The sequence below is a fragment of the Pan troglodytes genome, chromosome 1 (genome assembly GCF_028858775.2).
Source record: "Pan troglodytes isolate AG18354 chromosome 1, NHGRI_mPanTro3-v2.0_pri, whole genome shotgun sequence".
Lineage (NCBI taxonomy): Eukaryota > Metazoa > Chordata > Mammalia > Primates > Hominidae > Pan > Pan troglodytes.
This window is the reverse complement of record NC_072398.2, coordinates 187,303,708-187,320,898: the sequence shown is the minus strand read 5'-3', so window position 1 is coordinate 187,320,898 and position 17,191 is coordinate 187,303,708. Positions and strand designations below refer to the sequence as shown.

Sequence of the window (17,191 nt, the reverse complement as noted above, 5' to 3'; positions counted from 1 at the left end):
GGATGAATTCTACTGCATGATTTGGGTTTTCTTTATGTGTCCTGCAAATTGGATTCTTCAGACTCGGCACTTTTGTGAGCCACTCAGTATAATCTATTATCTAATACTGTCGATTACCTTACTGGGTAAGGGCGAAAACCCCTATTGTGAAAGACTTGTGGCTGCGTAGCTAACGGCCATTCTTTTTGAAACAGTCATTTCTGTTTTTGAAACTATTTTTTTTAAAGATTTTTTTTTCAGTAGGCATGTACCCAGCCTGAGGCATAAATCATGATTGGTCCATAGCATTCTATGTAATATGTTCTTTTTGCCAACATTCATTAACTCTCATCTTTACAAAATTTGCAAGGCATTATTTTTTCCATTTTATTGATGTGAACTCCCAGGCTCAGAGAAGTTACTAGTTTTGAACACAGGCCTGACTCCATATAGCTCTTTCCAGGGCACTACCCCATTATTCATCCATGGTAATTCTGTACATTTTTTATGACTCTGGTTGTGGGTATTTTACTTTCCTACTTGACCTTCCCCACTACCCTTGACAATCTGGGAACTCCTTAAGGCGACTCACTACCCCTCAGGAACCGCTCCTAATGAGTTCTAGGAAGCCCCCTCGCCCGCCAGAAGTGCCTCTTCTGATTCCCAGGATGCCCCCCTCTCCGCCCCAAGAGCTGCTCCTAATGATCCCCCAAATCCCCGCTCACTGAGGAACTGCTTTTTTTTTAAACGGAGTTTCACTCTTGTTGCCCAGGTTGGAGTGCAATGGCGCGATCTCGGCTCACCGCAACCTCCGCCTCCCGGGTTCAAGCGATTCTCCTGCCTCAGGCTCCGGAGTAGCTGGGACTACAGGCATGCACCACCACGCCCGGCTAATTTTGTATTTTTTTTTTTTTAGTAGAGACGGGGTTTCTCCATGTTGGTCAGGCGGTCTCAAACTGCCGACTTCAGGTGACCCGCCCGCCTCGGCCTCCCAAAGTGCTGGGATTACAGGCGTGAGGGACCACGCCCGGCCAGGAATTGCTTTTTAATGACCCTAAGGAGAGCCTCCCTCATGGTCTGTCCTGATGACCCTCAGGGCAGCTTCCCTTCCCTGTTCAGGCTTGACAGCGAATGAGGGGTTTCCAAGGCCACAGGATTTTGTTTTGAAAACCGAGACACCCAGGACAAACCGGGACAAGACGGTCATCTTTTCAGCACTCCCTGAGCTCGGAAGCTGCCCCTAAGGGCCCCGACACATTTCCACGTTAGGCAAAGAGGATACTCATCCCAAGAAAACTTTGGCCCATCCTTTCGTTAGCGACATCCTATAGTAACCTCACCGCCCTTACCCATCTACCGGACCGGCCCACTTCCAGGTACTAGCTTCTTTCAACCCTGATTAGTTATGGGTGACCAGGAGCCCGCCTATGATTGGCCAGCTTCGCGATCCAGCTAGAGGCTCACTGGCCGCGGTCCCTAGTGGTACAGCGTTTCCTCCCGGCAACAGCCCGAGCCGGCGCTCATAGGCTGAGCACACTGAGGTCGGGACTGGGAGGTGGCTGCGGCGCGTGCTCATTGGCTGGTGTATGGCTTGCAGCCACCCTTGAATTGGTTGACTCTGTACGGCTGCGCAGATGCCGACTTTAGAGGAGGCGGAGTTTCGGCCTTCGCCTGCTGGAAAAGCAGTAGGATCGGCCAGTGGCGACAGCAGGAGCTGAGCCTAAGCCCTGGCGGGGCTTTGGGCTGTAGGTGAGAACTATAGGGTTTTGGAATTCTCGAGGCTCATTGCCGCTGTAGCCATGACCGTGAGTTTTGGTGGGGGAGGGGCGGTGGGGGTGGTTCGTCCAGCGGTGAGTGATCGGCATGTTTCTCGGCCAATAGGAGAAGGAGCTTCCAGAATGGGTTCTGAGATTGGTCCTTTCCGATCTTCAAGGCCAATGGACCTCGGGAGAGGGGGGCGGGTCATCTGGGCCTTATTTTCTTCTTCCTGCGGCCGAGCTTCACTCGCCAAGGCGGCGGGGCCGGGAGGGGCCGAACCTGTACGCGGTGAGGTTCGGGGACGGTGGGGAGCAGGGTGCGCTGCCTTTGCAGTGATGCTCGCGGGAGCGGCTGCGAGGGAAGGGTGCGGGAGTCCGAGGGGGTTGTTAGCAACAGCTAGCTTTATTGAGTGGGTAAGTACCGGGCCTAGTGCTTAGTGCTTCGCTTGCATCATCTGAGCTAATCACAGCGACCCTGCAGGGCAGGGGGTTGGGATCCCCATTTTACAGGTGGAGAAACTGAGACTCAGTCAACTCACACAGCCAAGGTCACATAGCTAATAAACGGCAGAGACCGGATCTGTATTCAGAGTTTTGACTTCGGAGCCGGTGTTCTTGAATCTCTAGGCTTTGTTACTGATTGGGAGGGAAGGTGTCATGAAACGGGAGCTTTCCCCAGGGAACAGATTGGGGGGAAGGGAATCCTAGGGTTGAAGAAGGGATGAACAATTGAGATGAGGGTGAGGAAATCAGTTTTTCAACAGTTACCGATTGCCTACTCTGTGCCATGCATTGTTCTAGGCATACAAAGATGAATAGGGGCAGAGGCTGATGAAGCCCATTAGGGCCCCTTTGAAGGCCGGGGGAAGGGCCCCAACATTGTATTCACATGATTGTATGTTTTTATAAAATTTGCAAAAGTAAGATATTTTGGATTCATTTTTCTTTTTAAGAGGGTCTTCAAAATTAAATAAACTTCGGGTTTCTCCACACTTGGAGCTGCCCTTGCAGAGGACTTAGTCCAGGTGGAGATGAGGATGTAAGCAGTATAGAGCAGTGGAAGGTGCACTTAAGAGTGGGCTGTGGGCAAATTTCCTGGTATGTAAAACAGGGATAACAGTATACCTGCCATGCAAAGTTTCTGCCAGGTTCATGAAAAGCGCCTGTTTAGAAACACGCCTTATTTTTGATAGGAAGCCTAGGAGATACGGGTAACTGGATTTGCCTTCTCTCCTACCTTACACAGTTGTGCTCCGTGTTCTGCTCCCAGGGCTGTAACTAGATTTCTGGTAGATTGGAGGCGCTTTTTCTCCTTTCTGAGCTCTCCAACTCAAAGAGAGTCTTGGAGCTGAACCGCCATACCTTTGGGCCCCAGATAGGGGGTACAGAACTGCTGGACCCTCAGTGAGGAGGGTGGGTAAAGGAAAGGACATACTGGTGTTCCTTCTAGAATGGCCTATTTTCATTGATATGCTTTGTCTTTTTTCAGTTGAGATGGTCTATTGTGTTACCGAGCTGTGGGGATGCCCCCACTTAGCTGAAGTTCTCATCTAAAAACAAAGTATTTATTTTGCTTTCTCCAATCAGTTATGAAGTTTGCCGTGTATTGCCAGTTTAAATTTTGTCCTTTGAGTTCTGGGTACAGTGCAACTGAACTTGTCTGTAGCTTGATTTCATTAAGTACTGCTGAAACTGCATCTTAGTTTCGACAGAACAGTTTCAGTTTAGGGTTTTAAAATTATGTTACTAATATCAAAGGGTTTTTAAATCATGTTACTAATATCAAAGTACTTTTGAACCCTTAAGTTTTGTTATCTTGTAGCCACGTAACTTTTATTAGGTATCCGGTTTAGCTGTGCCCTAGGGAGGAGCCTTGGCCTCCCAAAGTGCTGGGATTACAAGGCGTAAGCCACCGCACCCAGCCATGGGTGGCTTTCAAGTTGTAGTGTATTCTGTTTAATACTCTGAAAAGTGATTAGCAAGGTGTTAATAAGGGAGTAGCTTGAAAGGATAAGGGTAAAATATGGGCATTTTAGCTGTACTATTAGGACCAACAACTAAATAATTAGTTTCCTTTTTTTAGCTGAAACAATTTCCTTTTTTTCTTTCAAGAACAATCCTATTGCAGTAACAATGTCTCTGTTGAAATAAGGTTTGAATCCATGCAGTTTTGATACATCAGGTTCTTTTTAAACAGAACCTTTTCGATCTGTATTTCTAGTTTATTTAAATAACTTTTTGTTGTTTATTTAAAAAAAATTTTTTTGAGACAGGGTCTCACTGTGTTGCCCAGGCTGGTCTCAAACTCCTTAACTCAAGCGATCTGCTCACCTCAGTCTCCCAAAGTGCTGGGATTACAGGCTTGAGCCACCACACCCCCACCCTAAATTACTTTTCTTTCTTTCTTTTTTTTTTGAGACGGAGTTTCGCTCTTGTTGCCCAGTCTGGAGTGCAATGGCGCAATCTTGGCTCACTGCAACCTTTAGCCTCCCGGGTTCAAGTGATTCTCCTGCCTCAGCCTCCCGAGTAGCTAGGATTGCAGGTGCCCGCCACCACGCCCAGCTAATTTTTTGTATTTTTAGTAGAGACAGGGTTTCACTGTGTTGGCCAGACTGGTCTCAAACTTATGACCTCAGGCGATGCACCCGCCTTGGCCTCCCAAAGTGCTGGGATTACAGGCGTGAGCCACCGTGCCCGGCCCCTAAATAACTTTTCTAGAGGTAGATTCCAGGTGTGAAGTCTTATCTGTGTCTTTTGCATTTCTATATTATCTTTTCCTGTTTTCAGAGTTGATGTTTCCAGCACTTAATTTTAATTTTTATATTATTTTATACTCTTAATGTGTTTCTTCAGATTCCTGTCTGACTAAAGGGACCTCAAAAAGGAGGGAAAATGGCTTCTGAGTCTGAAACTCTGAATCCCAGTGCTAGGATAATGACCTTTTATCCAACTATGGAAGAGTTCCGAAACTTCAGTAGATACATTGCCTACATTGAATCCCAAGGAGCTCATCGGGCAGGGCTAGCCAAGGTAAGGAGCTGGGATTGTTCAAATGGTTTTGTTACCTAGGGCAGAGCAGTAAGATTTTTTTCCTAAATTTGGGCCGGAACTGTGTTTTACTGAAAGTTGGGTGGGGTGATGACTTTAGTGAATGCGGTTCTATTTGCAAGTTAATTCCCGTTGTTAACATCAGAAGCATCTCTGCTTTTAGGTAGGAAGAGAGCTACTTGGAATCTTCGGAAAGGGGGAGGTAAAGAGCTAGTGTCTCCAGGCCTGGCTGCTGTTTGTGCCTCAGCCCTCTTGGTGGAGCTGGGTGCTGTGGTGTTATTGAACTGCCAGTGAGTGCTTATGCCATCTGACTTCTCTTGCTCTCATTTCAGTCTCATCCAGCACTCTAGTAGCAATTTGGCTTCCCATGTGGACTTTCTTCAAGGGGAGAGAATGCACTGGCCAGCCAACATGAGTATTCTGGTCCTTGTAATTTGAAATTGGTTTCTGGTTTGTACTTCTTTCTCCTGTGAGTTGGATTCGTTATTTTTCCTGAGTCAAATCAGCTTTTCATATATTCTGTCACAATCAGGTTGAGTGCTGGAAGCTGAAAGAACTGCATTTCTGGAGAGATCCTCAGGAAACTGAGAGGCAGGGACCTCAGTCTAAGCCAGGAGGAAATTTTTTACACCATTTTATGTTGTTTGAATTTCCTACCATATGTGCTTGTCACATTTTCAATATGAAAAGAGAAAGCAAGAACATTGGCTACAAAGCTGAGGACCAGTCTTGGACCCTGGTGCCTCCAGAGACTTGAGACGACCACATCCTCTTTCTTATCTGCAGATACGGCTACTGCTGGGTTAATAACAGCAGGCGGGAATAGCAGGGCCTGCAGTGCAGTTTTTCATAGCACATTGCTTTTTTTGGTTGTACTTTATTAGATTTAAAGTTACCAAAAAAAATGTCGGTTATTACAAGTTAAATATTTAAAACGCAGATAAAGAAAAGGCTGATCTTCATCCACCTTCTCCAGTGCCGTCTCCTAAAGTGGTAATAGCTCCCTCCACACCTTTTTCTCTGCTCATACAAACATACACATATATAAAACAGTGTTATTTGTTTTGTTTTTAAAAGAGAATGGCATCATGCCATATACATTCCTGTGTTGGTTCCTTCATTCTTTTTTCTTTTTTCCTTTTTAACAACATATATTCCTCCCTCTAGGTCAATTATGGATTCAACTCATTCTTCTTTTTTCTCATGTCAACTGTCTTGTTAATTTATTACTATTGGAATGGGTAATTTGATTATGTGAGTAAAAACAGAATGCTATTGGAAGGTAGCTAATGTAGAGTCTTGCTCCCTTTCCGTATTTTCTTGTATGTCCTTTCAGTGTTGCCTTATGCAGATGCTTGTGAGTGTGTGTGTGTGTGTTGTTTTCTCCCTTGTTACATAAAGTAAAACAATACTCTCTAATTAAAAAAAAAAAGCTGTATAGTATTCCATAAAGCAGATCTATCTTACTTAACTGTTCAAGATTAGATTTTTTTTGTTTTTTTTTTGAGACGGAGTTTCGCTCTTGTTACCCCAGCTGGAGTGCAATGGCGCAATCTTGGCTCACTGCAACCTCTGCCTCCGGGTTCAAGCGATTCTCCTGCATCAGCCCCCCAGATAGCTGGGATTATAGTTGAGTGCCACCACACCAGGCTAATTTTTGTATTTTTAGTAGAGATGGGGTTTCACCATGTTGGCCAAGCTGATCTCAAACTCTGACCTCAGGTGATCCACCTGCCTCGGCCTCCCAAAGTGCTGGGATTACCGGCACGAGCCACTGTGCCCGGCCTCAAGATTAGATTTTTAAGAATGTTATGCTTCTTTGTAATTAAACTGTAATCTATCATGTGAAAAAAGGAAATTCTGTACAAGTATAGAGTTGACCAAATCAAGTAAAGTTGTGTTTGTGATTTTTTTAAAGAGAGCCCTGGGCTAGGAGATTGAGAGAGAATCAAGTCTTTAATCTCCTTTCTTGGTGTCCAAATAAGATACTGAAGCTGGGAACAAGTATTACTTACCTTAGGTTGCTGCAATTAGGCAGCTGGTTGGTGGCAAAAGTGGATCAGGGTTAGCATGCCTGTGACTTACTGTGTTTTGGTGAATGTGGGTAAATCAAAGTAACTGTCTAGTAAAATTGACTGTTAGGTTGGCTGGTAACTACATGCTTCCTGGACTCTGACTGGCTTGCCAGGTTTCTCATCTGTCTTTTTGTTTCTTGTGTTCCCTTCAGGTTGTTCCTCCAAAAGAGTGGAAGCCACGAGCATCCTATGATGACATTGATGATTTGGTCATTCCTGCCCCCATTCAGCAGCTGGTGACGGGGCAGTCTGGCCTCTTTACTCAGTACAACATACAGAAGAAAGCCATGACTGTTCGAGAGTTCCGCAAGATAGCCAATAGCGATAAGTGAGTGGAAACCCTTTCTTACCTGACATAGCACCTAGGACCCTGGTGTCTCATCCTCCTAGCATCTCTAGGACTGCTGCTGTCCTGATGAACAGTGTCTTCAGCAGGATGGTTCTAGCTGTCTCCCTTTCTGCTTTTTTTATGGAAGCATTCCCTCCTCTCAGGACTGTGTCCCAGTCTAAACCTGTTCCTGTTCTTATAACAACAAATCCCATTGTTTTTCCATCAGAAGTAGAATCATTTTCTGACTCTAAAGTTGCAAGGAGAAAGTTGGATGTGGTGCACAAGGAGCTTTTGCTGGGTATTATCAACCACCTGCTCATCAAAAGTGCTTTAGTTCCACTTCCTCTCTCTCGGGATGCTCTGTGTTTAATTGTGCTGGAATTTCTCACTGCCCATCCAGCCTGCTAGCTCATTTCTGTTTTGACCTTAACAGTGTGAGTAAACCACCAAGCTGGTTGCTATTTTCTGTCACTCCTTCTTTCTCTGTACATTCCTGTCTCTTTTAGAGGTATCTTTCTTTGTGTAGGCCTGTTTTCAGTTCTTCTCTGCTGTTGGTTTTTTTTTTTTTTTTTTTTTTTGAGATGGTGTCTCACTTTATTGCCCAGGCTGGAGTGCAGTGGAGTGATCTTGGCTCACTGCAACCTCTGTCTCCCAGGTTCAAGTGATTCTCCTGCCTCAGCCTCCCAAGTAGCTGGGACTACAGGCACGCGCCACCACGCTTGGCTATTTTTTGTATTTTCAGTAGAGACAGGGTTTCGCCACATTGGCCAGGCTGGTCTTGAACTCCTGACCTCAAGTGATCCTCCTGCCTTGGCCTCCCAAAGTGCTGGGATTACAGGCAAGAGCCACCACTCCTGGCCCTTCTCCGCTGTTTTTAATGTTTAGTTCTCATTTTTCCTGAGATTCACAGAGAATAAATTTTGTGTTTCCTTGTTCAGCTCTGACTACTCCATCTTTTTTTTTTTTTGAGACGGAGTCTCGCTCGTTCCCCAGGCTGGAGTGCAATGGTGCAGTCTCGGCTCACTGCAACCTCCACCTCCCGGGTTCAAGCAATTCTCCTGTCTCAGCCTCCCGAGTAGCTGGGATTACAGGCGCCTGCCACCACGCCTGGCTAATTTTTGTATTTTTAGTAGAGACGGGGTTTCACCGTGTTGGCCAGGCTGGTCTTGAGCTCCTGACTTCAGGTGATCCGCCCACCTTTGAACCCAAAGTGCTGGGATTATAAGCATGAGCCACTGCGCCCAGCCTTAACCACTCCTTTTAATCCTCTTCCTTGGATCTTCTCACTTTCCACTGACTCCTTAATTTTGAGTTTCCACAAGGAGTTTTTCCTTTTTCCCTTGCTGCTTTTCCTGAGCCTTTTGATCTGCGCATCTCTTGATTTCAGCTGTTACACATACTGTGCCTTCACTTTTAATAGCCCAGAGCCAGGTCTTGCGCCTGCCTGTCTTCACGCTGCTGGGGTGGCATTCCTGTGCTTCATCAGCTCTCACTCTGTCTCTACTCTTTGCCTTCTTTTCATTGACTTATCACGCTTAACTTATCACAATTGTAATTGAGGTCTTCTAGTTTTATTGACAACTGAACTCTTTTTGTTTGTTTTTTTGAGACACGGTGTCGCTGTCACCCAAGTTGGAGTGTAGTGGTGCAATCATGGCTTACTGCAGCCTCGACTGCCCAGGCTCAAAATGATCCTCCTTGCTCAGCCTCCCAAGTAACTGGAGGTATAGATAGGCATGTGCTACCGCGCTCAGCTAATATTTTTTATTATTTGCTGCCCAGTTTGGTCTTGAACTCCTGGGCTCAAGCGATCCTCCTGCCTCAGCCTCCCAAAGTGCTGGGACTATAGGCATGAGCCACTGCATCCGGCCGACACCTTAACTCCTTTTTTTTTTTTTTTTTTTTGAGACAGAATCTCGCTCTGTCGCCAGGCTAGAGTGCAGTGGCGCGATCGCGGCTCACTGCAGCCTCCGACTCCTGGGTTCAAGCAATTCTCCTGCCTCAGTCTCCTGAGTAGCTGGGATTACAGGCGCCCGCCACCACACCTAGCAAATTTTTGTATTTTGAGCAGAGACAGGGTTTCACCATGTTGGCCAGGATGGTCTCGATCTCTTGACCTCGTGATCCACCCGCCTTGGCCTCCCAAAGGGCTGGGATTACAGGTGTGAGCCACCGTGCCCGGCCAACCTTAACTCTTAAAACATCTACCTTGCTGGCCAACCTGCTGACCAATGAGAGAATTTACATAAAGGCATGTTGAAGAAATGTGGGGCTCTGCAGGTGAAAGGCTGTATCCTTCCTGCCATCCTTATTGTCTGATTTTTGCTACACATGAGGAGCAAACTCACCTGCCTTCTGTTTCTCACATGGAATTCAGCCAGGGGCTTCAGTCTCCTCAGCCTTTTTTTCCCTTTTTGTTAAGGCTTTTTCTTTTCTTTTCTTTTTTTTTTTTTTTTTTGAGATGGAGTGTCGCTCTGTCACCCAGGCTGGAGTGCAGTGGCACAATCTTGGCTCATTGCAACCTCCGCCTCCCAGGTTCAAGTGATTTTCCTTCCTCAGCCTCCCGAGTAGCTGGGAGCCCACCACCACGCCCGGCCAATTTTTTTGTATTTTTAGTAGAGATGGGGTTTCACCATATTGGCCAGGCTGGTCTCGCTTTTTCTTCTTTCAGCACACTTGTTTTCCTTTTAAATTAACCAGCCCTATGTCTGTTCCTTTCGTCCTAATACATAGCAGATTACCTTTAAGGTAAAAACATAACTTTTTTTTTTTTTGAGACAGAGTCTCGCTGTGTTGCCCAGGCTGGAGTGCAGTGGCACAATCTCAGCACTGCAATCTCTGCCTCCCAGGTTTAAGCGATTCTCCTACCTCAGCCTCCCGTGTAGCTGGGATTACAGGTGCCCACCACCACGCCTGGCTAATTTTTTTGTATTTTTAGTAGAGACGGGGTTTCACCATGTTGGTCAGGCTGGTCTCGAACTGTTGGCCTCAAGTGATCAGCCTGCCTTGGCCTCCCAAATGCTGGGATTACAGGCATGAGCCACCGTGCCCGACCTAAAAACCTAAATTCATGAAACAGATTAGTTGACAATAGGGGAGTTAATTGTATTTCAGAGAGAATGTTAGGTCTCTAAAATTTATTATTCCCTAGGTTGACATTAAAGTGTAAGGCAGTTACTTAGTCAGATTTTTTTTTTTTTTTTTTTTTTTGAGATGGAGTCTTACTCTGTGGCGCGGGCTAGAGTGCAGTGGTGCTATTTAGGCTCACTGCAATCTCCGCCTCCTGGGTTCAAGCAATTCTCCTGCCTCAGCTTCCCAAGTAGCTGACTATAGGCGCCCGCCACCCCACCCGGCTAATTTTTTGTATTTGTTGTAGATACAGGGTTTCACCATGTTAGACAGGATGGTCTTGATCTCCTGACCTCGTGATCCGCCTGCCTGGGCCTCCCAAGTGCTGGGATTACAGGCGTGAGCCATTGCTGCTGGCCAGCTTTGCTAATTTTTAAAGTTTTTGTAGAAATGGGATTTTGCCATGTTGCTGGTCTCAAACTCTTGGGCTCAAGTGATCCTCCTGCCTCAGCCTCCCAAAGTGTTGAGATTACAGGCATGAGCCACTGTACTTGGCTGGTTTGAATCTAAAAGAAGTTTTTTTTTTTAAAAAAAATTAAATTTTCAGTATTAAGCTAAAGAGTATAGATATTTTTAGACTGGGTGCATTGGCTCACTTCTATAATCCCATCACTTTGGGAGGCTGAGGTTGGAGGATCACTGGAGGCCAAGAATTTGAGACCAACCTGGGCAACATTGCAGGACTTCATTTCTACAAAAAATAAAAACACCAGATGTGGTGGTGTACACTTGCAGTCCTGGCTACTCGGGAGGTTAGGGCAGGAGGATTGCTTGAGCCCAGGAGTTCGAGGCTACAGTAAGCTATGATCACACCACTGTGCTCCAGGCTGGGCAGCAGAGCAAGGATCTTGTATAGTTTTTTTTAAGGTATAGTTTTCTTTTTTTTTTTTTTGAGACAGAGTTTTACTCTATGGCTGAGGCTGGAGTGCAGTGGCATTAGCTCAGCTCACTGCAGACTCCTCCTCCTGGGTTTAAGTAATTCTCCTGCCTCAGCCCCCACCCTAAGTAGCTGGGATTACAGGCGTGTGCCACCACGCCCCTCTAATTTTTGTATTTTTAGTAGAGACCAGGTTTCACCATGTTGGCCAGTCTGGTCTTGAACTCCTGACCTCAGGTGATCCGCCCCCGCCAGGCCTCCCAAAGTGCTGGGATAACAGGTGTGAGCCACACCCCTGGCCAAAGTGTAGATATTTTTATGGCTTTATGTAGATAGGTAGATATAAATATGCGTGTATGTGAGTACGTATTTTCCTAATTGGAATATTTGATGTGCAAAAATCTATATTTTTAGAGCTATTTTATATTTTTACTAAAATATTTGTTGTTTTTAGGAATGATTACTTGGTGAGTGTCAGCCACTGCGTAGGGCGCTTGGGCGTATAGCAGGGGTACTTACAAATGAGCCCTCTTGGAGCAGCTTCCTTTTGGCTGGTTCAGGGAGGTGAATGCTGTTGGAAAGCCTTAGCTCTTCACATACTGCTGGGTTTTGGTTGTCTGTGGATATGTAGGGACCTTGGGTCTTGGTCTGTAAGCCCATTTTCTCCCTGGGTGGCCACCTGAATCTAGCAAGGTGTAGTTTAAGTAGAGTCTCTTCAGAGAGTTGAGGATGTTGTGCTTGTTAAGGAAGACCGGTTTACATCTGTGTGTACATTACCTTCCTCAGGCTTCCTCAGGCCCAGTGCTCATGGAAGGGACGTTGAGGGACTGACTACGTATTAGAGCCTTGAAGGCCAAGATTATGCCTTGTTCATTTGAAATTCTTGCTGTCACTGGAATAGGGGATTATGTCTTGTAATGTTCATAATACCTAATAAACCCCTGTAAGTGGTTTACATGTTTCTTTTTACTTTCAAAAGGTACTGTACCCCACGCTATAGTGAGTTTGAAGAGCTCGAGCGGAAATACTGGAAAAATCTTACATTCAATCCTCCAATCTATGGTGCAGATGTGAATGGTACCCTCTATGAAAAGGTGAGGCTCACTGGAAACCCTCTGTGCAGTGTTTTTGTAATTCTGTAATACCTTTTTTTCGGCCCGGCACGTAGTAGGCACCTAAAAGCTGTTTGGTGAATGGGTGGATGAACAGATGATCTGCCCCCCGCTGATGTTGCTGTGCTGGCCTAATTGTGGGCCAGTTTGCATGTGACTGAATTTTATTTCTCCTACTTTACATGTGAATTGGATGATGTGGTGTTCTTTTCAAGGGTTGTTAGCATAGTTGGTGGGTGGTAGCTGATGAGTTCTTGAAAGGGTGGGTTGGCTCTCAGATAATGAAATGAGGCAGTGTGGTTTCTGCAGAAAAAAGATGACTGACTAATCTAATGAAAGGGGTATACATTTAAGAAGAGAAATACATTTAGATTTTTCAGAACCCTCAAACAAGATTCTGTGGCAAAAGCTATTTTAACCACTTTTATTGGCTTGAAATCCTGCCTTAAATATGGTGAAAGGGGAGAATATTTGGGAATAGCTTCAGATGACTGAAAAACAGTAGGGCATTCAGGGATTATCACTCATAATTGTTTTCATATTTTAATTTTCTTTTTTTTTTTGAGACGGAGTTTCGCTTTTGTTGCCTGGGCTGGAGTGCAATGGCGTGATCTCAGCTTACCGCAACCTCCGCCTCCCGGGTTCAAGTGATTCTCCTGCCTCAGCCACCTGAGTAGCTGGCATTATAGGCATGCGCCACCATGCCCGGCTAATTTTGTATTTTTTAGTAGAGACGGGGTTTCTCCATGTTGCTCAGGCTGGTTTTAAACTCCCGACCTCAGGTGATCCACCTGCCTCAGCCTCCCAAAGTGCTAGAATTACAGGTGTGAGCCACTGCGCTTGGCCCATATTTTAATGTTTTTATCAATTATTGGAAGAGTTAAAAAAATGAATTCCAGGCCGGGTGTGGTGGCTCACATCTGTAATCCCAGCACTTTGGGAGGCTGAGGTGGATGCATCAGGAGGTCAGGAGATTGAGACCACCCTGGCTGACATGGTGAAACCCCGTCTCTACTAAAAATACAAAAAAAGTAGCCTGCAGTAGTGGGCGCCTGTAGTCCCAGCTACTCTGGAGGCTGAGGCAGGAGAATGGTGTGAACCCGGCGGGAGGCAGAGCTTGCAGTGAGCCGAGATTGCACCACTGCACTCCAGCCTGGGTGACAGAGCAAGACTCTGTCTCAAATAAAAAAAAAAGAAAAGAAAAAAAGAATTCCAGTTTTGTTGATAGCAGTTTTTGGGGGTCAGGGAAAGTCAGTCTTGTAGGGATGAATGGCAGGAAGATGCTGTAAGGATCTGGGATGGAGAGCTACAAAAGTCAGGCATAATAATAATACAGGACCTAGTTATGGGAGATGGGCTCCCAGCTGGCCATTACAACTCGGGAAAAGGATATTCCACATTTTTTATGAAGACACTGCCTGGTGGAAATCAGGGCTAAAAAGCCACAACATTGCCATAGTTTTTTGTTCTTTTGTTTTTGAGACAGAGTCTCGCCCTGCCACCCAGGCTAGAGGTTAGTGGTATGATCATAGATTACTGTAACCTCAAACACCGGGGTCAAGGGATCCTCCTGCTTCACCCTCCCAAGTAGCTGAGACTGCAGGCACATGCCACTTCACCTGGCTACTTTTTTTAATTTGTAGTTTTTTTGTAGAGACTGGGTCTTGCTTTGTTGCCCAGGATGGTCTTGAACTCCTGGGCTCAAGCAATCCTGCCTTGGCCTCCCAAAGTGGTGAGATTACAGGCGTGAGCCACCACACCTGGCCCACTGTCATAGTTCCCATGTTTTGCGATTTTTTTTTTTGTGGTCATAAGAGTTTTTTTTCTATTTTGACCTAAATTTCTTTAGCATCAGTTCAAACTTTTCCTCTTGGGGTTTCAAACAGGTGACTCTTGGTCGGGCGCGGTGGCTCAGGCCTGTAATCCCAGCACTTTGGGAGGCCGAGGCGGGTGGATCACAAGGTCAGGAGTTGAAGACCAGCCTGGCCAAGATGGTGAAACCCCGGCTCTACTAAAAATAGAAAAATTAGTTGGGCATGGTGGTGGGTGCCTGTAATCCCAGGTGCGCGGGAGGCTGAGGCAGGGAATTGCTTGAGCCCGGGAGGCGGAGGTTGCAGTGAGCCGAGATCATGCCACTGCACTCCAGCCAGAGCAACAGAGCGAGACTCCGTCTCAAAAACAAACGAAAAAACAAACAGGTGACTCTCATCTTTTTATTCATCTTTCCTACACTAGTATTCACAAAGTAATATTTGCCCTTTGAAGGTAAATGGTGTCAGTTCCAGTGGTAGCCGTGAAAGTCAATGAGGAATGCTATGGTCTTCACGTCCATAGTGTTTTGACATTATTCCCAATGTTTGTCAGAGATGACAGCTTACTTGTGACCTACTCTGATTTGTAGGTTCAGAGCCTCGGTTTCTATGCAAATGTAACTTGCCCTGGACTGTCATTGCCTTTGCAGCATGTTGATGAGTGGAATATTGGCCGGCTGAGAACAATCCTGGACTTGGTGGAAAAGGAGAGTGGGATCACCATTGAGGGTGTGAACACCCCATACCTGTACTTTGGCATGTGGAAGACATCCTTTGCTTGGCACACTGAAGACATGGACCTCTACAGCATCAACTACCTGCACTTTGGAGAACCAAAGTCCTGGTACAGTCTGCCTGCAGTCGGCACCGGGCTTCTATGCTAGAGCACGAGCTCATGTTCATTGTGCGTGGGAAGCACCTCAGGATTGTGTTAAAGGGCAGACCCTGGTTCAGGCTTGGGGTGACATTCCATGTTTTAAACACACTTTCAAGTGCTAAGATGCTGTTGGAGCTCTGGTGCTCAGACCACCTTTTGAGTAGGGAGGCTTTAGAGAGCAGGGTGCTGGCAGTTACCCAAAGACATGGGGGCTCTTCCAGGCTATCCCACTGCTTTCTAATTTTTTTTCTGAACAGGCCTGAGGCATTTCTTAGCAGCAGACTTCCAAGACTAGAGTCACTCCCTCAGATGACAGAAAGCTTTCTTTTCGTCATGGAAAAAATATTAATACTTGGGGAGCAGCAGTGTGTGCTTAACACATGAGGGATTGCGAGGCTATTCAGCATGCTTCCTGTTCTCCAGAGCGTTATTCTTGTTGGTGAGACAAACATTGGTTCTCTCTCCTCTCTCTGTGCTGACCCATCTTTGAGTCTCAGCATTTTTTTTTTTTTCTATTTTGAGACAGGGTCTCACTCTGTCACCCAGGCTGGAGTGCAGTGGCACCATTATGGCTCACTGCAGCCTTGACCTCCTGGGCTCAAGTGATCCTTCTACTTCAGCCTCCCAAGTAGCTGGGATTACAGGCGTGCACCACTATGCCCAGCTAATTTTTTTCCTTCTTTTTTTTTAGGGTAGAGATGGGGTCTCACTATGTTGCACAGGCTGGTCTCACACTCCTGGGCTCAAGCAGTCCTCCCACTTCAGCCTTGCAAAGTGCTAGGATTACAGGCATGAGCCACTGTACCCGGCCCATCTCAGCATTTTAGTGAAGGTGCTGCAGATAACAGCAGTGAATAAGATGGATGAGATACCTACCCTCACACAGATAGGAGACTGGTCAGGAGGTAGAAAGTGTGAGAGAATGCTCATATGGTGTGGGGACGGCTCTGAAGGGGAAGAAGTGGGTGCTAAGGTCCACATAAGGAGGATAGATGGGCGGGATTAAAGAAGGCTTCTTCCAAAGAGGTGACAAGTGAGATCTAAAACATGAGAAGGACATAACCGGGTGGAATGGTGGTGGGCTTAGCAGCTGGGAGATTGAGGGAAGTGTATCCAGGCAGTTGGAACCACAGATGCAGAGCTCCTGGATTAAGACAGCACATGAGGGCCAGGTGTGGTGGCTCACACCTGTAATCGCAGCACTTTGGGAAGCCGAGGTGGGTGGATCACCTGAAGTCAGGAGTTGGAGACCAGCCTGGCCAACATGGTGAAACCCGTCTCTACTAAAAACACAAAATTAGCCAGGCGTGGTGTGTTTAGGGAGCTAGGGGAAGTCTGCTGTAGTTTGGGTGCTGTGTAAAACGATGAGAAGTGAGTGATGAGGCCGGAGGGGACATCATGGGGCGCATTATGGGGAGTCATGAAAACCATATCCACTTTCATGTCTTTTTTCAGCATCTTCAGCCATGTTCTTTCTCAGGGGTTTTCCTTTCTTCTTTCAAGTGCTCTCCAGTTTCTAATCTTGGGGGAAAGAACCTTTTGAGCCTATGATTATCTCCTAACTACTGTCCTGTTTTTCCTTCCTCAGAAGGCTAGACTTGTAGGATGTGTAAATGTAGCTTTTGTGTCTTCACCATTGTTTACTCCAAAATTCACTGCTCCTGGATTTTTGAATTCTCTTATAAAAGAAGGTTTTCCAGTTATTATATACATTCTTAGGTCCTCTGAAGTGGGACCTCCAGAGCCTTCTGTATAGGGTTGCCTGATGGATCCCAGAGTCCTTTAGGTGATATTTTTGTCAACTCTCCTTCTCTGTTTTGTTTTATAATGAAGCTGTTTGCAGTGGGAGGATTTGTTGTTACTGTGGAATAATCTTCAGAAGAGATTAAAAAGGTTAAAACAGAGTTACTGTGAGTTTCAGAATATAAAGTTTAACAATTTTGCAAAAGTTTAGTAGTCCTAGGTGTTCTTTTTTACTTTTCATTTTTTAGGAAGAGCAGTTTCTATGGTGTCTAGACACCCTACTGGGTAGAGAGGTAATTGATTGTAGGGTAATCAGTATATGTAGCTGTTGGGGAGACAAAGGGAAAGTGGGTTCGTCAGCAGATACGGGGCTAGGTCTCTTAAGTGTCAGATCCATCTTTCACTTTGTTTTCCATCTTCCTCTTGCCCGCCCCCAGTTAGGCCTTTCAAGC

General features: G+C 46.0%; 1 protein-coding gene across 6 annotated transcripts in view; it reads left to right on the top strand.

Moving 5' to 3' along the window:
• The first annotated feature begins 1,454 nt into the window (after positions 1-1,454).
• The window catches only part of KDM4A (lysine demethylase 4A), a 55,942-nt gene continuing 40,205 nt past the window's right edge, over positions 1,455-17,191 (top strand). Inside the window, exons 1-5 of one of the 6 annotated variants that reach the window (XM_016960891.4) lie at positions 1,455-1,728; positions 4,590-4,766; positions 7,012-7,187; positions 12,176-12,290; positions 14,770-14,963. In XM_016960891.4, coding sequence (XP_016816380.2) covers positions 4,629-4,766; positions 7,012-7,187; positions 12,176-12,290; positions 14,770-14,963 — 623 coding nt within the window. In that variant the 5' untranslated portion in view covers positions 1,455-1,728; positions 4,590-4,628. Of the gene's footprint in view, positions 1,729-1,932; positions 2,151-4,589; positions 4,767-7,011; positions 7,188-12,175; positions 12,291-14,769; positions 15,024-17,191 lie in introns of those variants that run through there. The other 5 variants (XM_054666240.2, XM_063781484.1, XM_016960896.3 and 2 more) reach the window with 5 other exon arrangements.